The 27,914-nt window shown below is 41.9% G+C and overlaps 1 protein-coding gene across 7 annotated transcripts in view; it reads left to right on the top strand.

The window, feature by feature from the left end:
* Positions 1-27,914, top strand: part of Celf2 (CUGBP Elav-like family member 2) — an 833,597-nt gene that overhangs the window by 309,819 nt on the left and 495,864 nt on the right. For 3 of the 7 annotated variants that reach the window (XM_021151463.2, XM_021151405.2, XM_021151399.2), the window contains exon 1: positions 2,371-2,647. The exons of 3 other annotated variants lie outside the window; for them this stretch is intronic. In XM_021151463.2, the coding sequence (XP_021007122.1) occupies positions 2,595-2,647 (53 nt within the window). In that variant the 5' untranslated portion in view covers positions 2,371-2,594. Of the gene's footprint in view, positions 1-2,369; positions 2,648-27,914 lie in introns of those variants that run through there. One more of the 7 variants, XM_029471494.1, reaches the window with a different exon arrangement.

Raw genomic sequence — 27,914 nt, 5'->3', positions numbered from 1 at the left:
GCCCTGGATCCCTGTGGTACAGTGGGCTAATGAGATAAGGATGATGTCATTATAATTGCAGAAACTATTTCATGATAATCTTTTGTTTTTCTCTTGCTAACTTTCTAAAGGGAGAAACACTTTATTAATTATCTGAGCGCTGGCAGCCTTTTGGAAGTAAACTCTATATGAAGGCTACTGCTATTAGCCACATTGGATGAAGCATTTGGGGATTAAAAGCGTTATGTAAATGTTTACACATGATTATGACATGGCCCCAGCTTCACACTGGGAGGGCACAAACAGCCCAGATAGAAGCATGAAGTCCCAGAGAGGCGGTGGATTTTTTTTCTCTTACAAGGTATGAAATTGTCTTTTAATTTTAGCATAAAGATAGTCACACTTTTGAAGAGTGTCATTCACAGCCATTAGGATGATATTTATGACTGCGAAAGGAAGCAGCTGGACACTGAGGGTTAACTGACTATTTTAAGAACTGGGGTGGGGAGCACGGAGAAGAGGGACGGAGAGGAGAAATTAAAATGGAGTGACAAGAACGTTTAACAATAAGAGCAGCAGCTCCCAAAAGCAGGCTCAGTATGTCTCTCTCTGATGCTGAGATAGATTCATTCTCTCTCTCTCTCTCTCTCCCACATCTCTCTCATTTTATTTTGTTTTAATATTTGGTGAGTTCTACCTAACACGTGGGGAAGTGTACTCCCTCCCCCACCCCACCCCCTGCAGGTTTCAGGAGAAGGCACCTGTGATCATTCACTGAATCACATCTAGTACTCCTAAGGGATGCCTCTTGCTGGGTAGTGCGACCTACTAAGGCCTCTTCTCTTGTGTAGTGCTGTGGGGATTCAAACCCAGCACCTCACTTATCCTACTCAAGAGCTCAGCAACTCTAGGACTAAGCTTTTTCCAGCCTCTAAACTTCTTTCCAACGAAGAGGCCACTGTGAGGGCCTCCATCCATCTGCTCTTGGTGCACAGGAGAATTTGACTCCTTCAAGCTGTTTCTCCATGTATGGTAATGATCTGAAATTTTCTTTTTAAAATTAGAGTAAGAAAAGGAGGGAAATTGTCACACAAGAAGGATGCTCATGGCTCTAACGAAACCGTTGACAGCCTGAGTGCCTGGATCCTGTGAGGACAGGTGACGGGGGGGGGGGGGGGGGGGGGGGGGGGGGGGGAAGCGTTCCTGCCATAGCTGCTGAGAAGCATTAGTAAGAGCCAACATCCCCCAGAGAAGACCGAGCCCAAGCCCAGGAAGCTGTGCTTAAGAAAATAAGAATTCCATGTACTAAGAAAGAAATCCCTCACTCTGTCAGTACAGAAGGGTTAGCCAGGAACCATGGACACCACAGGAAAACAGTTCTGTGTTTGTTCAAATGCTTGCTTCCACTGTACATGCGTGAGTGTGTGTGTGTGTGTGTGTGTGTGTATGTGTGTGTGTGCATATGTCTGTGTGTCTATTTCTGTATGTGTATGTGTGTGTCTGTGTGTCTCTGTGTGACTGTGACTGTGTCCCTGTGTGTGTCTGTGTGATTGTGACTGTGTCTATGTGTCTGTTTCTGTGTGACTATGTGACTGTGGCTGTGTGTGGCTGTATGTGTGCTGCCACAGCACTTGCGTGGAGGTCAGAGGACAGCTTGCAAGATTCACTTCTCTCCTTAGCCATGGGGGTTCCAGAAATCAAAGACTTGGCAAACAAAAAAAAAAAAAAAAAAAAAGGGAAAAGGGAAAAAATATGCTTTTACCCACTGGGCCATCTCTGGGGCCTGATGTTTGATTGTAAATCAAGGAAGGACAGGAAGGGAAAGTTGGTAGACCTTGTGCATTCTGACATTTTCACCTCATCTTTAGGGACTGTGCATTTCCCTCTTTGTGTTATTTAAATAGAGGAAGAATGCGGGCTTGGGGGGCTAGGGAGAGGGAAATACTGTAGGAAATTGACACCAGAAAACACAGTAAATTCAAGCTTGTTAGCAGTATGGCTCGAGATTATTTTTTTAAAAACAAATCCTAGCAGTAATGCAGTTCGCGCCTCAGAGGGAACTCTAAACCTGGTGTCGGTGTCCCAGACCGAAGCGGGGAGAGACAGAAAGAAAGCAGCCTTGTCAGTCTTCTGAAGGGAATATGAAAGGAGATCTCGGAGGCAGGAGAATCCCCCCAAAGGAGGAGAAGGCTACAGCCCGCAGTAATCTGTAAATGATTGCTCCTAAAGTCTGGAAGCTTCAGGCTTGAGCCCTGTTTGTTCCAAAAGAAAGCCGAGGAGGACGGAGTTAATAAAGAGAGATTTAACTGAGAACTCTGGTTGGAATAAAGTGGGCTACAAAAAAGGTCAAATTTGATCAGTTGGAGCAGATTACAGGGGCTTTTGAAGGGTGGTGTGGAGAGCTGGAACCGGTCTGGGAAGTAATAGAGCACACGATTGATTCAGGGGGTGGAGAGAAGCCAGGACAAGCGCTTATCAGTCCTGGAAGGAGGAAGAGCCGAGCTGCTGGGCGCTGCTGCTCCGGCCTGAGCCCAGAGCCACCTCTGCCTGCGTCCCTGTCGCCCTGTCAGGCACCTCTGCTCTCCGGTTTGCCTTCTTTCCGCAGCTCTCAGACAATGGTTTCCCTAATCTCTGACCTGGACTCCCTGAGAGGCTGGAAAGCGTTAAGGTAGGCCTGCTTCGCATTCTCTTCCCGCGCTATTTCAATTCAGGGCCAGCTCCTGCCCACCCCCCCACCAGCTAAAGAGGGAGAGAGAGAGAAAGAGCTTGGCATTCTCTAAAGTGCCTGCTTTGGGTTTAAGTGACAAGCCAACATGGCCCGAGTGTCCTGATACAGACACAACTTTAAGCAGACAGATGGGGCAGGCACATGAAAGCGCTCCTCAAGTTTGGCTGCAGGAGAGCACAGAGAACATAGGCTTTCTACAGGGCGGTCCGGGCCATTTCAATGCTCCCCACGCTGGCCCTCCGGCTCAGAAAGGAGTCCTGAGGTTGAATTGTTTCAGAGGCCACTGAAGGGATGATGTAGAATATGGTGGACTTTCTGCAAGTTCACACAGAAGAGTCAACTTTTTCAAAAGATCTCATTACTGCTCACACTTGAAGAATCTAAAGAACTGTGTGTCCTTCGTGTGAATTCTGTCCCACCCCCCACCCCGCCCCTGGTCTCAGGCCAATTTTGGAAAAGTTGACATATACAAACTCAACTGATCAGGTAGAATGTATGTAGTAATGATCTCTCTCTCTCTCTCTCTCTCTCTCTCTCTCTCTCTCTCTCTCTCTCTCTCTCTCATAAATATTGGGGCTGCTAAGTAACATAAGCCTTGCTGGTAGATTGCTTATCTCGCATGCAAAAGACCCTGGATTTGGTCCAGAGTTCTACATAAACTCAGCATGCCTGACCACAGCCCCAGCTCTCAGGAAGTAGGGAAAGAGTTTAAAATCATCCTTGGCTACAAAGTGTGTTTGAAGCCAGACGACAAACCCTATCTCGAAATTAAGCAAACGAATAATAAAATGTAAAAAGTGATCTCTGACCTCCTCACACCAGAATTTAGAACCTAAGCTAAAACGGGCGAGATCACGCGCCATCTCCACTGAGTCTACGCTGCACCTTTGGCGGTATCCATGGGGAATTGGTGGGTTTAGCTTTACTGTGAGTGGTATTTCCCCCAGGGAAAGCATTTGTGACAGTCTTGAAAATATAAAAATGTTAAATTCGGAGGTGTTATTATTATTATTATTATTATTATTATTTATTTATTTATTAGAAGTGGTTCTAGTCGGTTTTCATGCTTGCCCAAATGCCTCCTCCAAAACTTGGTTCAGTCAGAGTTAGACCAGAACAAGCACAGAACATGGAGGAGCAGACCCGAGCACATGACTGCAGACCAACCAGCCTTATGTTAGCTGGCTCCCTACGACCCTTTCAGGAGGTCCGTCTGCCTCAGGGTTTACCTGATTTTATTATTTCTAAAGCAATATTTATAAACAAGAGCAAATAAAAATGAGATCAATATTCTTCTCCTTTTCTTTATTCTACATTACTTGTTGGATTAGGGTGAGAGTTAGAGAATTAACAAAGAGTGATAGGGTGTGAGAGAGATGGGGGAGGGGTGGCATAGGCCAGGGCGTGTACATGTAGACCAGAGGATGTCTTTCATGGAGACGGTTTTCTCCTCCTGCCTTTATGTGGAATCTGGGTATCAAGCTCAGTTTGCCAGACTTTCCCCTTTGCTCCCTGGTCCTGACTCATATATTCTAGAACTTTCTGGACACACATCATATCATATGTGCTATTTTATATTCTTTTTCCAGTTACAGCCTATCCATATTCAGCCACCTATCATAGCTGTGGCTCTAATGGCCACAGGCAGCACACTGGTCTGTGATACTCACCAAATTGTCACATTATCCTATTTGGTATTATAATTATTTACTATATTAATTATATGTTGTTATTTTATTTATGTGTTATATTATTTCCAGGCCTTGGCTTGATAATGACGACAACAGCACAGTAAACATCTTTATGTGTACAGCTTTTTACTTTTATTAATTAAATTCCAGTATTTCTCAATGAGAAGGTTCACTTTATGCACCTGCATCCTTTAGTGATTTTTGTTTGTTTGTTTACATGGTTAAACTTAACTTTTAAAATTATATCTATTTCTTCATTTTTATGTGTGTGCATGTGAAATACACACATACACAGAGACAGAGAGAGAGAGACAGAGGGAGAGAGACAGAGACAGAGGGAGAGAGAGAGAGAGAGAGAGAGAGAGAGAGAGAGAGAGAAAGAGAGAGAGAGAGAACCCAGTGCCCATATGTGAAAATCAGTAGGCAACTCTCAAGAATATGTTCTCTCCTTCTACCTTCTACCACGTGGCTTCTGGGCATCAAACTCAGTTCCTTTAGGCCTGACAGGAAGTGCCCTTACGTACTGAACCACCTCACTGGCCTTTGAACCTCCTTTTAATTGGGATGCGGCAAGACATTTCTGTTAATGCTCTCCTGGAGTAGATGAACAGGTTTCATTTACCTCTTCTTTCCCTGAAGACTGACTTAAGAGTGCTTTCAAAAAACTCTTCTTGGGTGATTAACTTAATATTTTTGTGCGTGCAGATGGGCAGGGTTCTGGCTTTTAAAAAGCATGTGGCTATAGCGGCAAGCTTTAAAAATGCAGTCCTTCAAAGGCCTTTTAAAGGAATGTTCCTGTCTTAACCTATTTAAAACTCCAGTGATGTTGCTGTGCTCATCAGTGTGTCCCTTATATAAGTGTTTCCTGGTTAGACTAAGTGAAGCTGCAGAAATTTGGATCTAGGAAAGATAAACATTCTTACATGGATGCTTTGGCTCCAGAGAGTTCATTCTCTATGCCTCTTCATGGCAGGCAACCTAGTAACTATGTAGAGTCCTTTTCCAAGGTAAGAAATTATAAAGTGGTTGCATTTTTTTTAATTTCATTTACATTTTGAACTCATTTACCATGAAGCTTGCTTTTGACTATTCTGTGGGGATGCGTCTACATCTATATACATATAGGTATGTGTTCATGTGTCAGGGCACATGTGTGTGCCAGTAACTGGGCATGTGTGTCATGTAGTCAAGGAGTAACTGGGCATGTATGTCATGTACTCAAGGAGGCCCAAGGAAACCTTTGGGGGTCATTCTTAGCTGCAATGCACCTTGGCTTGGCTTGGTTTTGTTTTGTTGAGACAGGGTGTCTCACTGGTATGGGCTTGCTTATCAGGCTATGCTGGCTACTTAGTAAGCCCCAGTGGTTTACTCTTCTGTACGCCCTCAACACTGGAACTGAGCACACCACCATACCAGGGATTTCCCCCACTTAAATAGGATGTACTAGTTAGTCTTCTGCTATTCTGATGAAATACCCTGACAAAGGTAACTTAAAGGATAAAGGTTTTAGTTTGGTTTGTGGTTTCAGAGGGATAGAGTCTGTCAGCTAACTCTCCAAAATATGTCTACCTATGCACTGCCGTGCTTCCCACCATGACAATAATGGACTAACCCTCTGAACTGTAAGCCATCCTGAATGAAATGTTTTGCTTTGTAAGTGTTGCTGTGGTCATGATGTCTCTTCACAGCCATAGAAACACTAACTATAACAAGTCTTCAAAACAATACGTTTGGTGGTTAATATATCATTATGTCAGGGCACATCCCTGGGTCATGAGCCCCTCTGCAGAACTTCGCAGTTGTAACTCCATCCTGGTTTCATGTTTGACATACAACAAGATCAAGTGCAAGGACAGTGCTGTTGGCTGTCTTCATTCTTCTCTACCCAAGTGACATGAGAGAAACCTACTGCAACTAAAAGACACACCAATGACTTCCCACCTCGAGACTTCACTTTTGATCTTTGGGAGAGCATGGACTCCACAACTTCACAAAAACGAAAAAAAGAAGAAGAAGAAGAAGAAGAAGAAGAAGAAGAAGAAGAAGAAGAAGAAGAAGAAGAAGAAGAAGAAGAAGAAGAAGAGAGAGAGAGAGAAAGAAAGAAAGAAAGAAAGAAAGAAAGAAAGAAAGAAAGAAAGAAAGAAAGAAAGAATATTACAGAATCAAGAAAAATGAAGAAGTTTTTTGTTGTAGGACTATGAATAAAAGAAAATGAAGAAAACAAAGCAGCCTGATCACTATAAAATTTCCTGTTCATGAGCATTGCTTGAAAGGTAAATAGAAAGAGACGACTAGTGAAGAAGACTGATTAGGGACTAGAATACTGGGCAGACAGCTGCCCCTAACCCTACCATATTCTTGCATCTCTCCTCTCAGATGATCTTAAAGTAAATTCCTAGTTTATTCTTCCTATATTGAAAGAAGGGATTGAGTGTGAGAGGTGAAGGGACTGGAAATCTCAGGCGCCTTAGTGGTTCAAGCAGTTGGTACAGTATCCATGTTTACCTCCTCTCTCAGAGGAGCTTTGTCCCTCACCTCACTCCAGCTTCCATGTGCCCTCACATACAGACAGGCCAGCTCTGGATTCCTGGCAGATCCCACTGTGGGCTAAGCTCTGCTGTCAGAAGCTGTGTAGGATGCAGACTCTCTCTGTTGGGTCCCCAGGAGTTCCCTTACTGCTCTAGCAGGTTTCTGAAGCACAGCACGACCCATTCTGGTGTTCAAATATGAAAAGTAGACAGCATTCCCTGGTCCTTTGTTTTTTATCTCAACTCACAGCCAAACACTTTCCAGCTCACATGGATCTCTATTCTCATGGACTTTTCTTTGCCAACATTTCTTCCTGCTTCAACTTTTTCCTTCTCCATCTGTTTTTGCATACAAGTGGGCAATGCAAACCTTCCCGATTCCATCCATCAGCTCTGTTACTCTCCTAGGAGAAAAGTCAGTGTCCTCCCCCTCCCCCTTTCTGACAGGACCAGTGTCAACCTCTCCAGCTGCCTTTCTTCCTTCTCTCCCAGCTCTTGTTCTTCCTCTTCCTCACATACTCAGTTAAGCTCATGTGGGCCTTAATTGCATTAGTTATTGCATCCTCTGCCTGGAGGTCTCTCCTCTGCTATTGGTAGGGCAGTCCTATCAGTGATGCCTTGCCCAGCTCCCACCCTAAAATCACCCCGATGAAACTCTCCAGCTCATCCCCCAAAGCAGCAAAATATTCAATATTCAGCTCCATTTTAATGATAAAAATGTCAGGGTCTTGCAGTTCAACTCATACTCCCGTCGTGGCACGGCCAAGCCCTGCTATATTCTTACGCATCTGATTATTTGTTGTCTCTTCCTCCTCGTTAGAGTGAATTTGTAGATTGAATTGCTGTGTAGTCAATGTCTAAAATAGTTTCTTGCTGGTTTTGAGCAGAAAATAAATAATAGAGTAAGGCATGGATGAATGAAGGGATGAATGGCCTGGTTACTGTCTCTATCATCGGACTATAAACTCTATATGGCCAGAAGCTGTGTGTATTATTCACACCATAACTCCCCTGTTTTTCACATGGTGGCTTGGTACTGTGATAGTTAATGAAAACTGAATGAACAAATGATTGAATGAATGAGAACAAACAGGTTCCCAATACTTGATTCGGTCATATGGAAATTTTCTGTGATGCTGCTTGAGAGTCTAACAGGCCTCTTTATTGTTCAAATGGAACTGTTCTCTCTAGACAAGCAAATAGAAGTTAGCAAACTTGATCTATAAAAAGCCAGTAGTAAATACTTGAGATTTCCTGGCTGAACAAGGACTGCCGTGGCTCAGCCCTGCTATGGTAGCATCAGAACAGCTGCTGATGAAAAAGTAAACGAGACTGGTTTGCCATGAGCCAATAAAACTTTATTTACAAAACAGGACGTCAGCTGGACTTGACTCATGGTGAGCCCTTAACTATTATGGAGACTTAAAGATGTGACCAACAAGAAAACAGAAGTGGTTTGGACAGATAATTGGACCTATGATTTCTAATCTCATATGGTAGCATGCCTTAACAAACTTGCCTCATTATTAGGGAAAGTATTAAAAAGCCTGGGAGATGGTTCAGACATCAGGAATGTTTGAAGCTATGAGTACTTGATCTCAAAAAGATGGTTATAGTCTGTTTACCATATCCCTTAAATGTTTGGATGAGTCATGAAACACTAACAAAGCAAGCTTTTACCTTGTGAGAAGTGTATTCCCTCTAATAAAACTAGTACACGTCAAGGGGAGCGTGTGTGTGTGTGTGTGTGTGTGTGTGTGTGTGTGTGTGTGTGTGTGTGATTGATATATAGATAGACAGATAGATATATAAGTTAATATATATTTCCCTTTCACATGCCTGATAAACCTGAGATGAATTTGAAATTTGTTCAGGAGAGCCTCCTGTATGTGTTTTTAAACATCTATGTGGAGATTCTTTTTGGTTCATATTACAGAATGACTTGGGAGGGTTTGTAGAAACTGTGAGTATCCAAGGGGAAGAGGCAGGCTGGTCATGTGATAAGCAGAGATTCATCTTCTTAGAGGTTGTTAGTTCGTTGGTTTTCGGACTTCCTCCTGCTGTGACCCTTTAATGCAGTTCCACGTGTTGTGGTGACCCGCAATCATAAGATTATTTTACTGCTACTACATAGTTGTGATTTTGCTACTGTAATGAATCACAGTGTAAGTATATGCTATGTGATCCCGGAAGGAGTTTTGACCCACAGGTTGGGAACCACTGGGAGAACTCCCCGTTCTTGCTCTGTACCAGGAATTGTGCTAAGCACTCCATTTACTCTCTCACGTCTTTGGAAGAAGTCTCTGAACGTGGGCAGTGCTACTATTGCCTGTGAGGGACATGGTACACAGAACAATTTGGTAACTTACTCCAAACACACAAATATTTTTGTTTCACGAGTCAGTTACAAATGCAACAGTGCAGAACTAAGTTGTTTATGTAAGAGATGCCACTCTTCCGTACTCTGCCTTTTATGTGCATCCAAACTGCTTTTCAGCCCGAGAAGGCGACTTAAAGTCGGCCTGCTCAAGAGGGTGGTAACCATAACATAGGTATCTGCAGAGGAAGCTCTATCCTTCTGCTTCAGGTTGGAAATCTTAAGGATGCTAAGCACTAAACATTTGATTTTAACATTAGATTTCTTTTGAGGAGTAGTTGTTCTTGGATATCCTTCAGTCTCTCACTCAAGACCTAAAAAACTGTTGGAAGTGGGGTGTTAGACAGAAAGTGGGGTGTCAGATGTGACTAAAGCAAGGAGTAGAGAAGGTAGCAGCCTGGAGGAGACATACCAGACGACCCAGGGGAATGTGAAAGAGAGACAACCAGAGGTGAAGGGAAGAGAGAGAAGGTTTCCTACAGAAGTGATCTAGATTCCAAACCACTCTTGGTACCATCCATCCCATCAGTAGGAGAACAGGGTACAATCATTGATGGTGCACAGCATCGGCAGGAATTCGAGAGGGAAGTTTCATAGCGTAGGCTGGAAAATCTCTGTGGGACGAGAAGAATCAAGTAGAACAAAAGAGATTTCATAATGAACTGGGAAAGAAACATAGTACTAACTCCAGCTCGAGGCTTAGGGAGTGGATCCCCACTGGAGACAATTGTTTAGCACGGAAGGCCTGCAGCTCATTCTGTTCCTGCAGGAAACTACCAGACATGAACTCAGCTTCAGGGCTTACACTCAGAAGCCTTAGCCCAAAGTCTCTCCTCACTGTGCTTGCTCTAAGGGACGTTTGGATCTGGAGAAGGACTAATCGCTGGAGAGCAAGAGGATCAAGCCCATAGTGATCAGGCAGGGGTCTCCAAGCATAGAGAAAGTCCCCTTGTCTCGTCCAGGAGTCAAGCATTATCAGATCCAGGTCTGAATCTCTGCCAAATGACTGTCAGTGATAAGTAAAGCCAGACACTAATGTGGTGCTAAGTGCAGTTTTAAGCCAACAGTCTGCTTCTGCAACACGTAAGGGTATCCAGGAATGCAGTACCAACTTTACTTTGATTTCTATAGAGAGACTGACAATACTGAAGGGAAAATGATGGAATTAAGGGTGGAGCTGGTGCTCCCAGCCTCAGAAACTCAGGAGAGTGGAAAATTCCCAAAGATTAGTCAGTGTGGATGCAGATCTGACCAACTGTGTCTCAGAGCTGAAAGTTCTGGCTAGTCTCCCTCAGAGGCTGAGAGACTGGATTGCTAAATTTCCTAATCTCTGCATCTTAAAAATAAGTAAATAAAAAGACTTTTTGGTCTTTAAGGAGGAAATACATTCTTGACATCCTTGGATTATAGAAGAAACATGCATCTTTCAGGAACAGAGATATTCATCAAGCTGTAAGGCCCACTGTGGTCTGATATTAGCTGGACCTCACTGTCACATTTGTGTGCTGCTTAAACTTTCTCAAGCAGAAAGTTTCACAGAAGCTGAGTCACCCCAGAACTACTAGTGGCCTAAACTATTAGAAACTATTAAACTACTAGAAATCAAGTCTTTTAAGGAGATACAGCAAATAGACAAAAGTATTTGCATTGAGTCCATGTCTATCATGTTTATCAGCCACAGCTGAGGGCTACTTACAAAGAGAGCTCAACAGAGAGTCTAGTCAGAGAGTGCATTTCACCAGGGAACTAGAAAGCACAATGTGCCATATCCCTCCTCTTCTTCCTAGACCCTGTTCCGGCAGAATGTCCCAGGTTCTAGGAATCGCCTGTGTATGTACGTGTGTGTGCATGCTGCAGTACATGTATGGACTCAGAGGACAAGTTTTCAGAATCTGCTCTCTCTTTCTACCACCTGGGTTCCAAGGATCAAAAGCAGGTTATTAGGCGTGCACACTGCAAGTCGTTTTACTGCCTGAGTCGCCTTATACGACCAACTTGCAGTCTTTGTATCTCAGCTGCCATATTTTGCTGTGCTAATATGTGGATAGGCACCCACACATTCCTCATTTCTGAAATGAGAAATTGAACCAGATTGTAACTAACTATCTCCCATCCATAAAATCATATAATCAATGTAGGATGGAACTGAAGCACCTTCCCCCCTTGGATCATGAATCCTACCTCTGAGCGATACTGCAAACCCATCTCATACACATTTGAGTTATTCTCACACCAAAGCAATTCTCTTCCTATTGATCCTCATTTTCTTCCAAGGCTCTTTTATTCCCAGGCCTTATGTAGAGCTGATGGACTAAACTACAAATCTGTTTTCGGATGTGCCTTCCCTGAACTAGAATTATAACATAAATCGCCTGTTGTAGAGACGAGTTGTGCTGACACTCACTGATGTTAGCAATCATATGACTAGTCCTGCGGGGGGACGAATATCGCTATCAATCCAGGTTGCAGGTGTTCTGTTAACCACGGCTATAGAGCTCCACTTGGTGTTTTCTGTGGCGCTAGTTTTTCATTCTTATAGAGACACAAATGTCTGAGCCAGAGAGAATTGTTAGAGGCCTGTGGAAGCAAAGTTTTACCTCTTTCATCCTGTTTCCTGGTGAGCAAAGTGAAAGATTTTGTGAAGTGGAAAGATGTTGCCTTTATTTGTTATTTGTTAGCAATGCTCAGTGATGCTGCGGACAGACAGAGGCTTTGTGCAGATGTTCCTACCCACCATCATCTTGGTCATTGTGATTAGATGTAATGTGTATTATTAAGTTCCCTGAAGCTAGGAACCATTTCTTCTCTGTGAGGTCACAGAGATTGAAAGAGTTGGTTCTAACATGAGCTCCCAAGTGCGAATTTCCTGGAGAATCACAATCAGATCATCTTCTTGTCTCCAAATTTCAATAGTTGGTTATCACCCTGCAAGCTACAAGAGATGGTACCTAGATAACCACCAGGGATTTAAACGTTTCTTCCCTTTTCTACAGCACAGATGGATCTCCATGACAGCAAGAACCTTATCCCCCATTTGAAGACCCACTGTGATGGAAAATTTTTCACATTTAAATTATGTAACAAATGTCGTTCTTTTATATGCAGACTGTACTATTGCTTTTCACTGGGAAACGAAGTACCAGACAGAAACAACTCAAAAGAGGAATTATTTAGTTTTTGGCTTATAGTTTCACAGATGTTGATCTGTCTTGATCATGAGGGAGGGTATGAAATGCAGTTTACATCAAGGAGGCCAGGAATCAGATAATTTACTGTATTTCCAGGAATGTTGTAAACTCGGTATAGGCCTACTTTTTTCTGGCTATTTTTAATGTATTATTGGTTGGACTAACAGATGTGAGACCCTTGGAACTGGACAGTCAACTGTAGCCACCTCTGTCATTGTTGTGCAACATCTGCTCCATGATGAGAACTGGAAGCCCATGTAGCGTCTACACCAAGCCTATGGCTCTGCAGTGTAGAGTCTGCACCAACAAAGATATTTACAAAAGCAGGTGGCAGTATGGACTTGGCTCCAGGTCATAGGTTGCCATCACCCTGCATTAGCTGATGGACACCATGTGTTCTGGTGAGTTTTAGACATTTCAGTCTTTAGAAATTAAGAGAAATTAAGAACCAGAGACAGTGAGTTTTCCACACTATTAGGATGGTCTGTACCACAGGCATGAGGAAGAAGGCAAAGCATACAGAAATTGACGGATGGAGAGGAAGAAATAGGGTGGGGAGGAAGAGCTTGGGGAAGGGTCTGTTATAGACTTCAGATCAGCTCTACTATAATGGCACACAAGCAGAGCACACATCACCTAAGCAAGGCTCAGCATTTGCCTGCAACAATAACAACAACAACAAAATGTCCTTCACAATGACCTGAGTTCTTATTGTTTCATAGCTAAAGCCCATCCCTTTGCAGAAGATGATCATAATATGAGACCAAGAAGATGGTGAAAAGAAGAGAGTTCTTGAAAATCCTTCCTTAGAAGGATTATGGACATCTATAGAGGGAAGGCATCTGGGGACAGTTAAAGTTCTGACCCCACAAATATATGACTTTAGAAGAACTGTAAGCCTGACTCTTGGTGCCTTAGGTTTGCATCCAGTATCCCTGTCTTCATTACCCTCTGTTTTACCTCTCCCTTTTAATATGGCCACATTTTATCAGGGAACAAAGTGTATCACATTCATTAAAGTGCTGAATGCTAGATTGAATATGTACCAGGTCATGGGAAGCAGGGAGCTTTGGCATCTTGGAGAAGCCAGCATTTCTGGTGATGGATGGTGCCTCTTTGCCCTATCCATGATGGGACAGCTATTTATCACAGTCATTGCAGAGCAGAGTAGAACTTGTGGAGAGATTTAGGGTTCAGAGCTGGCCCTAGGCCAGATAAGGTCACCTGATTTTCCTCCTTTCCTCCTGGAGTCTGAAACTCTCGGCCTGTTACAGCTTGACCCACATCTAAATCAGTGTAATGGTGCATCAGGGAGCTTACATTTTATGACTTTTGTCCAATTATGCAATGAGGGATAGGAGACAGGAACAGAAGAATTCAGGAATTAAACATTTGCCTTGGGTTTTGTAGCCCTTAAATAAAGCCCTTAAGTTCTATCTAGAAGACCTGAGTCAGAAAGGCAGCATGTGAGGTGAGCTGCTTCCTGGTTATGACAGTCCTTTGCACTCTTGGATCTTACTTAATAAATTGCCACTTCACAATAAATTGCCCATAAATTACTGGATTGAACGTGTCAGTCCACCTTGTCAAAGAACCGGAATTATAGCAGAATGGGGCTTCAAGGAGGATCACTAGAGAAGGAAGGGAAATGAGACACAATTGCTTTTAGACATTTAATTTTATTGATGACTTTTTCTGGATGAAAAGAGAAGCTATGTAACCCCTGCCCTATTGTGGACTGGATCAGTTTCTCAGTTTGCCATCTCTGACCTCTTTGTTCCTCTCTCCTTCTCCTGATGAAAAGGCAAATTGTATATGGCAGGGAGACCCTGTACAACCAATGAGAGAAGCTGTGAACAAGGAACGGCACTGTAGTCAGGAAGCATGTGTGTGCTTGTGTTCATACATGGTCATGTGTCTACAGGTTAGTTGCATACGTGTGCATATATGCTAGGAGACAGAAGACTTTCTTTGGTGTCTTCCTCAGTGGCTTTCCTGCCTCAATGGTGGGACAGATTTACTCCCTTTTATCTGGAACTCACCCAGTTAAGCTAATGTGAGTGACCAGCAAAGCCAGAGCGCTTCCTATCTCCCATCCTCATCGCCAGCACTGATATTAAAAGCATGGGCCACCATACCCAGCTTTTCATGTGGCTTCTGGTGATCAAGCTCATGACCTCGTGCCTGCATGGCAAGCACATTACCAACTGAGCCATCTTTCCACCCACAGTAATTTTTAGGAAAGAAGGGAACGGTCCTTATGTTGGAAGGGAGCATGTGGGTGTTTCAGGGAAATAGCTTCTGAAACCTGCGCTCTGTTTCGTTCCGACCTAGTAACCGAGCTACTGAGTCAGATCTCTGTGCCTGCTTCCCAGACTGGTATTCTGCTCTTCTACCATAGCTCGTTACGACAGACAGCAAGCAAATGAGGTTTTCCATCTATTGAACCTGTCTTAGGCAAAGCCCTTAGAACACTACTAGTCTGTTGTGCTTTTGAGTCTGGCTTTTAAGCTGTCTGAAATCAGGCAGAGCTCTCCAGAGGGTGAAACTATATTAAGCTTTATTCTCTAGTTAGTTTTCTTGTAGCCATAAAATTCACATCCTTGTCTTTCCCTTATTTTCTGCCGCTCTTCACTCAGTAAATCAGCAGACCCAGGGCTTGTTCTCTCCAAGCCTGTTAGTTAGATAGAGAACAAACCTAAACAGTTACATAGAAACTTGCAACGTTACCAAGTCCATGAATGAAGGGGAAAGATTACAGTTCCTCCAGTCAATGTTGCATAGTTTGGCTCTTTCACTAGGAAACTGGCCTTCGTCCCCACCTTTTCTTGTTCTTTCTTAGTGTTTGGCAGACAGTCTCTGTGTCTATAAATAATAAGTGTTGACTCAGAACACCAGTCTCTCACATAGGTGTTCTACTTTCACCAACCTTGCAAGCGTGCGAGCACTGAACTATAGTATCCAAACCATAAAATGGAAGTTTAAAGTACATCTCCAGGTAATCAGGGTCTATAGATTTTACCTTTGGTTCATACAGAAGCATTAGTTAATGACAATTTATGTCAGAGGCAAGACTGTTCTCGAAGGTCATGCAGGATGCCCTAATGTTCCATAAACCCATCCATTTTTGTGCATATCTAACAAATAATCAGCAGTAAATGTAGTGAGTTTTTGAGTTCTAGGGTGATTCTGAGACCTGCCCCTCTGCTTCTGACTTTAAATAAACCTTATTTTCAAAATAATATTTGCCAAAACCCCAGTCCACCTGATTATAGCAATCAAGATGTTTTGGGTATATTGAGTGTATTTTGAAATTGCATGGTTTAATTATGACATTTTCTATGTCCCCTTTCCTATAATTATTCTTCTCTGCATTATGCGCATCCTGAATAGCCAAAGAGCTATCTGCAAGGGGAAAAAATGAATAAGTGGAAAATTAAATGCCCAGTTAACTAGAGACATGGTTCTGTGCAGATATGGAAAACAAGTCATATCTTTAAAATACAGTCCACTCTTCTTGAAGGGCCTGGGATAAACAAACTTCGTGTTACTCAAGCTGATCATATGCTACTAATTTACTGCCCAGCTCTTCCATTAAACTCTCCACAGGTGACTCCATATAACAATTAAGTTTAGCATAGTCTAGATTCAGGTAATGGATTAAAGTTAAGCACATATCCTTTTGGAAAGACAGCATGTAACCATGGACTACGTTAGAGTTTACAACATGAAAACTTTCATAAATGCAAGATAAAGTATGCTAATGCATACCGCTCTGAGTCTTTTTTATGAAAAATAGCTAGAGAGATGTAATATGAAATCAAGAGTCATTGTGTAATGTCAGACAGGTAACTTGGAAACTGTACCAAAAAGTTTCCAGGTGATACACAGGACTGTACAAAGGACCATACAAAGGACCGTACAAAGGAACTGATGTTTCATGTAGAATCAAAGAGAGGCATGTGGGCATCTGCTTGTATTAGGTGTCCTTCATCCTCAACTGACACAATTATACAGTAAAATAATAAGATAGTGAATTGGCATTTTGAAAATTCCTGAAGCTATACAATTCTTTGCAAGAGGTTTGATAGCAAGATATACAGAACTTCAAATGCATTCTATGATTTAATAGTTTCTTGAGTCTAGACAAGTACTGCATCTTATAAGTGGCCCACCTTTGAACCTTTCAGGGGTACTATTACCTTATAGATACCTCTATAAAATCCCAGCATGCACTCATACCCTCATTCAAAAAACTATGAGATTACAACCCTATGCTTCTAAGGATGAATATTTTGGGTCATATACAGATTGTCTGTAGAGTAAATAAGATTGTAGAGACAGTACCCATTTGGAAACTCTTTGCAGACCACAATTTTTAAGGAGTAATCTTAAGTTGGGGGGGGGGCTATTAAGCATTAGTGAGACTCAAGAAGTACCCTCAGTGACCCTCTCATCTATCTTGCCAGCAGAAGGCAGCCACATGACCAGCAGGAACATACTGATTGTGTGGACCATTAGCAAATAGCAGAAGACTTAAATCAAATATTCAGAAGAAATTATCTTTCCCTAAACTTTCTGCTTTTGCTAAAGGCATCCTCAGGTTCAGATCGGAGTCATGTGACTCCATTGATGGGTATTCTACCTAGACAATCTATGTATAGGCATAGAAATAGGTTCTAGTCCTACATGGTTCCAACAAGCATTGTGGGTCCTCTATATTTTCCATATGGTGCTGTTGACATGCACTTGCAATGAATGTGGCAGGGGTGTGATGTTGTCATTGCTACATCATTGAGTGGGCTCCCTGGGGGACAGCCTGCACAGATGTGAGGCAGAGGCTTGGATTTGGATGGACATCTATCAGAAAGAGAGATGTAGGGCATCTGGCAGTTGATTCTGGAAAACCTTTGACATTCCTGCCCTTCTGTATTTCTTATCTATAAAATGAGAGTACCTGCCCTATATATCTCTAAGAACTATTGGTGATTCAGATTAAGATAACATAAAGCAGACTGCATGTTACCATGATCATATTTCACTTTAGCTATATTTTGTAATTTTTCTTTTGAAACTATTCAAGAAGAATGTGTGCTTTTCAAAAGGAAACTTGAATTACCTAAGGTCAGAAAAGAAGTTCAAAACAGCTCAATAAAATCAGTCTGGTCTAAGAAAGAGCCAGACATCCTGAATCTTCATAGAAGTACACAATTAAGCGATTTTTGGCTAAGGTTACTGATGCCAGATTCTGGTAGCCGTACCTAATGGCTGGACTTGAACTCTTGCTGAGCTTGAACTCTCGAAATGATTCCATGCTCTCAGGCCCTCATCTCCCTGAAGCTCTGGGCCCCCTTCTCTCCCACAGTCACTTCCTTGGTTCCATGTCCCTATCCTGTTGTTAGCATTCCCTGTGCATACCCAGGACTGGATCCTGGACCTCCTGTGGCTGCAGGTCAAGCAGGTCTCCAGGCTGCCCAGAGAGAGTCAACTTAAAGTAGAGCACTGCAGGTGCTGGGGAGACAGAGACAGAGCCCTGGACTTTACTGTCTAGATAGTATAGCCTCTTTGGTCAGTTGTAGGTTAGTGGGAGGGCCTGTCTCAAAATAAGATGGGAAGATATCTGAGAGAGAACCCGAAGCTGTTCTCTGGTATCTATGTGTGTCTGGGCATGTGCCCATAACATCTGTACAGTGAATTTATCTGAATGTCTAATCCTATTCTCACCTCGGACCTACCGCTTTCTTTACTTCCTGTTTTTCAGCTGAAAACTGAACATATTCCTTTAGTCTATTTTCATTCAGATATTTATTTATTGAGGATCTATCATACTGGGCTGTGTGCTAGAGGAGGAATACTCAGTAGTGGGATTTAACCCTCATAGAGATATCTATCTAATGTGGTCAAAAGCATTAATGATATAACAAAAATTCAATGCAATCACCACTGGGATTAGAAAAAGATAGAAAAGTGCTATGCAAACCACGTGCAGCTCTCTGATCTCCTTAGGCCACAGAGGAGGCCACAGAGGAGGTCCTATGATTTGATAGAGGTTGCAACAGTGTAGAAGTTAACAAGCATAGAACAAAACCCAAAAGGACACATTCAAGGCCACCTTCAGGATTTCACTCTCCAGTTCTCAGAACAATGGGAAGCCCTTCCTTCAGTATTGTAAACAGAAAGTCACAAAGACATGTGCATCTCAAGAGTTCTTCTTGACCCTGGGAGGACGCATTTGAGGAGACCATTGTGAATCTGGGAAAGATTATTTGGAAGACTCTTAAAGACATTCAAACCAGAAATGACAGTCACGTGGAATAGGGAGATAGCCCTGGGATTGAAGATCAGTGGACAGGTATTCTAAATAATATTTAGAATTCAAATCTAGGGATATAGAATAAGGGGCTTTGGATGGAAAGCCAGAGAAAAGCCAAATGTCATTCTTAGGTTTCATAGCACAAAGTTGCTGTGACATTTGATCATAAATTCTACTTAATTCCTAGAAGACAACCTACTTTGTGGTATAATTTGGACATTTCAGATCTGAGGGACCTGTATTGCCCCTAAGAAGACATCCCAAACTGCCAGTTGACTTTCTGGCTCCACGATTGTGAGGAGGTGACTGGAGAAATCTACACACAATTCATTTGGGTAGAGAAGATCCTTAAATGTGCATGTAGTTGTTTGAGGCGCGTGTTTGGTTGAGGAAGGAGTTAAACCATTGGTTATTGGTATGAAAGGGAAATAATGTCAGACAGGCTGGAAAATCGCCACTTGCCATGGTTTATCACCTGTGCTTCTGCCTCCACACGCAGGTGTTTAACGGTCTTTCTGTTCCTTTCCTTGGAGCCTGGAATCAGCAGGGAGTTGGAATCCTTCCGGGGCCTCTCTGTCCTGTCTCAATTGTTCCTATCCAGCAGCATTTACAAAGTTCTGGCAGCAGCTACAAAGCACACTTCCACCTTCCTTCCCAACCCTAGCACTTCCTGAAGTTGCTGCTGGGTGAACTTCAGAAAAGAGGAGTGTGGTCTCCCTCCTCCCCTGCTGCCAAGTGTCTGTGGCTTCCTGTTGCTGACAGAATCCAAGGAAAGTTTTCCGGAGCTGGCGCACAGGACCGCTAACAATGGGATCGCCCCCTCTTTCTCTGATCTCTCTCTCACAACACCCTGGTTATGGTGTCCTGGCAGGCATCTCTCTACCCTATAAGTGCTGCCTGTCCTAAAGTTTGCTTCCTCAAAATCCAGCTGGAATGCAGTGAGGCCCTGAGGACAGGACCAGATCTAAGCCTCCTGAAGCACCTGGAGCCTTGAAGGGATGTCAGCACTTGGGGAGCATACAGGATTGGCATCCTTCTTTTCCCAGGACAAACGTGAATGCCATGTCTCTCCTTGCCTGTATCAGAGGCTTGCATAAAGGACCCACCTTGGTAAAGGAAGGGAGTTATAAAATCACAAACAATGAGTCCTGCTGATTAAATCAATAGCCAAAGCTGTTTTGCCACTATTATTGGTATTTGGCATTATTATTACTCAAAATAAAATGCTCTCAAAACCCCATTGGATTAAATTCCACAGATTAATTATTTGTGTTTAGTAGGGAAGAGTTCAAACTTGTTCTTCAAATGTGAAAAAACGCAGAGGAAAAGATGTCTGTCTAAGCAACTAAATATCCGCCCTTAAAGGCGCTTTCCCTGATTTCCCCCGATTTAGATGCTTTGTCTACTTGGTGAAAGGGAGAAGAGAGAGGCTGGGGGGAGGGGAAGAGGGAGACAAACATGAGAACTCACAGAAGAACATGAACACATTTTATATAAATTCAAAAACCTAGTCATTTGGAGGGAAGGAAATTAGATTATTTGCTCATTACAGATTTTATTTTTCCTTTTCCTTTTGATTGGAGAGTGGCTGGCTTTCCTAATAGCTTGCCCAGTATTGATGCATTCCAAAGAATTTACTTATAAAAAAACCAAAACTGTAGTCTTCTGGGATTTGCACATGTGAAACGTGTGTGGTCTCGTCCCCTCCCCATTCCCAGCTAAATACAGATAAATCCAAAATGAAAGTTTTAACTATTTACAGTTGTCCTAGTTTAGGGGCTACATGGAGGGGTAGAGGTAATTCTGAGGCTCTCTTGCTGTGGACTCTGTAGACTATGCTTAGGCCTCGGACACCTGAGTGCCAGTTATACACAGAAACTGCCACGTCTTAATTCTTATTTGACTGACTCCCTCAGTCTATGTGGGTTCTTGAGAACGGGGCAGTAATGACCAAAAACATTCATGATGTAGCATAGGTGATGTGAACTGTGTATCCAGGGCTGGGGTGTAGATAATGGTAGAATCATTGCCTAGTACACATACAACATCCTTGACAAAACAGTGTGTGTGTGTGTGTGTGTGTGTGAGTGTCTGTCTGTCTGTCTGTCTGTCTGTCTGTGTCTTGCACCTCTAGTACTCTATAGTGAATCTGTAGTTACATGTTACATAATACACACCATCTGAACACTGTCTCACAGTATTTTAATTGCTTCTTATCTCAGGTTACAGCTGCTCCCAACACAATGTGATGCCTTAAGTAAGGAGAGATAGGACCTGAGCTGTACCAGGGGTGGAAACCAAAGTCTGGGGTTCAAATATGGGAGTCTTGAATCACACTGGGGCCCAGACTGGGTGGAACCTTTCAGATTACCTCATATAGGCACACAATGCTTTTTAAGTGGAGGCGGGAGAAATGTCTTTGCTATGAGGTGTGTGTGTGTGTGTGTGTGTGTGTGTGTGTGTGTGTGTGTATGTGTGTGTGTGTGTGTAAAATGTTTTTCCTTATCGGCAAGAATATAAAATGGATGAGTTATGCTAAATGCAGGTTAAAATAACATCAAAATGACAACTCATTAAAACCTCTGAAACTAAATATGCTGGACATGATACGATTGATAATGTAGCCTTAAAATCCTCAATAAATATGGTTTTCCTTCCACTTGAATAATACTTGTGTACCAAGACCAATCCTAAAATCTGCTGCAGCTGGTATTTCATGCCATCCCCATGATATCCCTCTAACAGCACCATGATTATCCCCATGTTGTAGTCAAGGAAAACAATGCAGAGAGTTCACACAAATGCACACTGCTCAGACGCATGCTTGCTAAGGGCCTTCCACAAATGGATAATGATTACAGTAAGCTGGAAAAGGTACATCTAACTATCCGGGTGACCAATAGAAGCGAGACACACCTGAAGAACAAAAGTTGGTTTCTCCATCAGATTTCATTTGGAATCCGGTCCTACTATACAGATAATTCCAGTTGTGAAAGTTAAAATAAGATCTTTATATATAAAGGCAGCCAACAAAAACATTTTGCTTTCTTTTTCTGGTACAGCGCACTGTTAGTGAGCCACACGTTGAAATGCTATCAATGGTCTGTAATATTTATGTTTGCTTCTTTATTCGTTTATTTGCCCATCAAATAGCCTTCAAGGCTTTGTGTTTGCCTCATAGTCTTTATTACATCTTAATTTTATTCCACAACAGTCCCAAAATTTAATTAAAAACTAAAGCATATCTAAACCCTAATATCTTAAACCAAACCTCATGGGCAAAAACTAAAATCAAACAAACTCCAGGACATTTGAAATCGCCATTGTACTACCCTTCGATGCACATCTCTGATGTCACATGTCCAGAATCTCTTATGTCTCTCAGATCATGACTGTGCACCATCTCCAACTGCGGTGTTAACATCAGTAATGTTGAATCCCAACTTTAATAAGAAAGCAAATTGTAAACCCACTTAAAGCAACTGCCTCCTTAAGCAATGTCAGAAATATTTAGTCTGCAATGCTGAGCAGACTGCGAGCAAGCTGTAGCCAAAGGAGGTCAGTGCAGAGATCTGCCAGCACGTCCAAGCTGCCAGAATACATAAGAACATGTGTAGAACAAAGTGTTGTAAGTTGAAGGTTTTAACTCTCATAAAAAGCTAACTCTCCTACATCCTCTTACACCTCTTTTTGTTCATGAAAAAACAGGGCATGGGCATTGACTGGGGCCACCTAATGGAAATATTTATTCAAGCAGTGACCTTTCTGTTTGTCTCGGCTCCTTGGACATTCGGTTTTAATAAGCATTTGTGATTTTAATCCACACAGCATCTTACTATTTTCCAAAAATTCTTGGATACTCCTTGAGCTATTTCACAACTAGAAATGGGCGTTCACTTGGAACTTGATCTAGAAACATCCCCCGGGATTCCTCTGTGTGAGTTGAGCAGCATGTGTTGGAAGAAATTACTCTTCTTCTTGTTGTTGTTGTTTTATACATTCTATGCTAATAGTAAAATGTCTGTCTTCCCATCCTTTTTTATAATCATGGCCTAATACTTGTGTGTGAACTTAAGTAACCTGGTACCCTTCTGCATCTCAGGCTATGGACATCACACCCAGGGTCTTGCACATGCTAGGCTAGTGTTCTACCCCTGCAGCTACATCCCTAGACTTGCCTGGAACCTTTCTATGCATACTCTCCATTCTCTGGAGGTCTCGAGTGTGGTGTCCTTCTCTCTCAGACAGCATCAGAGCAAAGAGCAGTGAGGACTCCAGGCTGTGAAACCATTTAGTAAGAAGACTTGAGTAAGCCATTCATCTCCTTGGTCAGTTTCCTTACCTGCAAAATTAGAAAATTAGACAAGGGCATCTCTCAGATCCTCAGCTCTGATTACATGATGTTTATAAAACTCTCCAAAGAATCCTTGGGAAGGCTCTTCTTTCAGACATAAATATTTTAAGACTAACAGCAAAGTGACTACTATGTGCCAGGATCCATCCTATGTCCTCTCTTCTTCAGTAGCACTCAGTGTTATTGGGTCAATGCCAAAGAGATGCCAGGTAATCTAACTAAATTGAGTTAGCTTCTAATGTGTTAAGATGACCCTTTATTTTGTATTAAAATGAAACAGCTTCTGCTTTCACTAAATAAATTACATATGATTAAGGACTAGGTGGTTCAAAAGAAAAAAATTATTGCTGTTCCTAGGCATCTGTTCATCTAGCTCTGGCTGTCCTGGGGGAAGTTGATTATTATTTATGTTCATTAGGTAGATGTTCTATATCAAAGAAATGGGGGGTGTTATGCAGCTCTCCGTGATTCATCCATTTGCGGCCACCGTAGACAGCAAACCAACTTATTCTCATTTCTAGGGCTCATCTTCTCAAATATGACATTCTATGACTACACTGTCGAGTTGGTCAAATAAAAGTACAGGAGATCTAGATGATTATAATTCTTTCATGGAAATCTGCATCAGACATTTCCAGAAGCATACCTGAATTAAAACAATGTTGTTTATCTAAAATTCTAACTCCTGTGTTCTTACCCAGTATATCTGACATTCTAAAACTTAGTGATAGAATCCCATTCTCTGTGCCTCCAGTCAGTAATTCAACAATGGATTAACCCACCAATAAAGTTAGAGACTTTGTGGTTCAGTCACCTTTCCATAGCTCCACCCTCTGGACACCACACTTTTAATCACATGAACCAATGAGGTAAACCCTTCAGGTTTAAACTGTAACACAGTTTATCTATGATCTCAGTAACTTGTATCCTCCATGTATCCTTGTATCCTAGCTTCTAAAAATGATCTAGAAGAGATCGTTTATGCTATTTCCTCTTTGACATAAAAAACCAAGTTCTTGTTCTTAACAAGTCACCATGGAGCTGAGTTATTCTTGGAATTTATAGTCACTCCTCAAGGTACTTCTAGAAACTACTGATGTGTCAGATCTGACATTGGCTCATTTTCCTATGCACAGAGAATGCATGCTTTGTGGGCATCTCGGCTTCAACAAAGACACAGTGACAGTGCAGCTGCCGATCAGGAGTGGCTGTGCACAAGTCATGAGGCTCCCTTTCACTGACACGGGTGTCTCTCCACAATAGGACAAGGCACATTGTTTGAAGAAGTGAATTTGAAAAAATGCAGATTAAAACCTCAATTAATATCCTCTCTCACTCATCAGGATGGCTGCTGTCAAAAAACAAATGCAAAAACTTATCAAGAATTGAGGCAGACAGGACAACATTGGGATCTTTTTGTGCTGTTGACAGGAGTATAAAGCAGTGCAGTCGATATGTAAGTGTGTGTGTGTGTGTGTGTGTGTGTGTGTGTGTGTGTGCACCATAGTTTTCACCTACAGCCTACATGTCATCTTACTATAAGTTACGAATTAAATCGTTGGTTTAGTGTGATGTTTAGAAAATAATGACAGGAAATACTATACTCTCAGCAAGATGCAATTTTAAAAATAATTTTGATCTCTGTGTGCTTTGAATAAAAATGACTCAGAGGCTTAAATAGTTGAATGCTTATTCACCAGGGAGTCGAACTCTTTGAAAGGATTAGAAGGCTTAAGAGGTGTGGCCATTTTGGAGGAAGTGTGTCACTGCCATTGGGCCTAAGATTTCAAAAGTTGCCAAGCCCAGTCTCTCCCTCTCTCTCCCTCTTCTTCTCCTTTTCCCTCTCCCTCCCTCCCTCCATCTCAACTCTCTTTCTCCCTCCCTCCCTCCCTCTCTCTCTATTCTTTCTTTCTCCCTCCCTCCTTCTCCCTCCTCTCTCTCTGCCTGTGGATCCCAACTATTAACTATGTCTCCAGTCTTGCCTGTGTGCCACCATCCTCCCAACCATGATGATAATTGACTTAACCTCTGAGCCTGTAAGCCCACAATTAAATGCTTTCTTTTGCAAGAGTTGTCTTGGTCATAGTGTTTCTTCATGGGATTAAAAGAGTGATAAGACATGTTTGATTCATTCTATACAAACATAATTTATAGATATGGAGGGCCGGTGATGCATGTTTTTTTTAATCCACAATTGTTTTATAAAGTTTTGGCTTAAATATCTATATTCCTTGCCAGAAATTTCTTATAAAAACCAACACACAAACAAACAAAACCTACCATATCAGATTTATATTTAAAATCAGCTTTGGGATAAAAGATGAAAGGAATTCTTCTGGGTAAAAACTTTTAAAATAGTCTTGGGTTGCCGGGCATCAAATCAAACCAGCATCCCGTGAAGTAAAAAGCCACACAGAGAAGCTTGGGGGATTGGGGTCCAGTGACCCTGGCACAGATAAAGTTATGATTCTCAGCCCCTGGACTGGGTTATGCCTATGTTTTAACAAGGTCCCTCAGTGTTTCAAGCTATTGAGTCAGCTTGGGGCTCTTTCAGACAGCAGTCATGGCCAGCCCTTTTCACAGCACTTGTGTGTTCTGGAGCCCAAACAGAAGGTATGTGTAACCTGTTGCCCCTGTCCTTACTGTTTTTCTTCCCACCACTACCATTTCTTCAGTCTCATCTCTTGTTTCCTCCTTTGCCTGTCTTGACATCAGCATGGAAATATTCTTTAAGTCTAACCAACTGAACACCAAGATACAGCCATTGTATCTTGTTGAGAAGTTTTATAAGATTCCTTTTGTTAAAATGCCTGGGTGGTGTTCAGCAATGGGAGTCTCTCCACTCAGATTCATAAAGGCAATTGAAAAGGTTTCCAAAGAGCAATATAAATCATGGGCTATTAAATGCTATGGTTTTTTTAAAAATCAGGAGGATATTGTGGGATTACAGTAATAATACAAACAGTATTTATTATGGATCGTTGGATTTGAGTTACAATATAATCATAGCTATTTCATTGAAATAGTTTTCTTCAGTGCTGGTCTATTTACTGAATTTTTTTTAAATGAAACAGTTCATATAGTCGTCTTACAATGAAGTAAAGATCAACTCCTCATTTCCTGTTATTCTTCCTTACTAGCTTAAAGAATATATATATATATATATATATATATATATATATATATATATATCTAATATCAATTCAGTGCTTTCTTTTTTTTTTAAATGAAACAGTTCATATAGTCGTCTTACAATGAAGTAAAGATCAACTCCTCATTTCCTGTTATTCTTCCTTACTAGCTTAAAGAATNACAATGAAGTAAAGATCAACTCCTCATTTCCTGTTATTCTTCCTTACTAGCTTAAAGAATATATATATATATATATATATATATATATATATATATATAAATTTAATAGCTTACAATTCAGTGCTTTCTTTTCTTTTTAGGTCCTTCCCACTCCTTATGCCCTGTGGGAAAGACTGAGGAAATAAAATAAAAGAGCTGTAGAAGCAAAGTCAGTCAAAAGTGAGCCCTCTCTGCTCCAATGGCCTCGGTGCTTTTCTGTATTATTCTTTGACACAGAGGGAATTCGCATAAAGAAAATAAGAGATTTATAATTCCCGTAATTTGCCTGGAAGCACACACACAGCTTCGTACTTCCTGTGTGTTACTGCTTTCTGGTTGCCTAGCTGCGCAGCACAAATATATTGCAAAACTTATTTTTTTTTCAGCACAATTACACACATGTGTCAATGAATCTACTTCCCTAACTTCTTACAGAATGTGTTAAAAACAATAGATGTCAGCATGTCAGATTCCAAATTCCTCATTAAATCCCCCTTGGTTAACACAACATTTTGCTAAACACTAGGCTGAGAGAAAGATACGTAAAATATTTAAAAACTGGTAGGAATGAACAGTTATAGTATACTAGGGTTTTTTTTTTCCTTATTATTTTTTTCCTGAAAGCTTTAGAACAAAGAAAGGAATGTTCTTACATTCTGAAATGAGTTAAATTCCCAATTGTAAATTTCAAGTATGTTAGCATTGGTCCATAACAAATGGCCTAGTGTTTACTTCAGATGACATAATGCGTACCCTGAGAAACTTGAGTGTGATCCCAGATTCCCCATGTTTACCTCTTTGGGGTTATAAAGAGTAGCAGTGGTATTTCTGTACCAGAGATTGGGGGAAATTCTGTCTCTCTACATGAAACAGACTGATGCAGTCAACTGCTGTGTGCCAGCTCCCGACACAGGCTGTTGGCCTGAAGAGCTGATTCAATAAATTCTAAAGGAAGGTGTTGAAACTAAGGCTGAGAATACAGGCTGGGTGTGGGGAGGGAGGCTTGTGTGTGTAGAACTTGCCACACAATCTTAAGAATCTGAGTTTAGATTCCCAGAATCAATGGTAGTGTTACACATCAGTAATCCAGCCCTCCTACAATGAGATAGACAGAATTCCAAGAAGGGCATGAGTCAGTTAGCCTGATGATGTGGGAAGCAATCAAGGTAGAAAGCAAACATGGAGAGCTGGGGTTGACCTCTAACCTCCATTACAGTCAGCGGCATGTGGGCTCTGGCATGCAAACACATGTGAACATACATCGCATGTACTTATATGCATATACAGAGGACAGAGAGAGAGAGAGAGAGACTGTGTGTGTGTAAAATAAAGAAGTCTGAGGCTGTGCTCAAATCTCAGTATCCACTGAGCTTGTTGTGCTCACAGCAATTGTACGCGACAACTC

Source organism: Mus caroli, chromosome 2 (genome assembly GCF_900094665.2).
Source record: "Mus caroli chromosome 2, CAROLI_EIJ_v1.1, whole genome shotgun sequence".
Classification (NCBI taxonomy): domain Eukaryota; kingdom Metazoa; phylum Chordata; class Mammalia; order Rodentia; family Muridae; genus Mus; species Mus caroli.
Note: the sequence above shows the minus strand (reverse complement) of the source record. Positions and strands in the feature narration are given on the sequence as shown.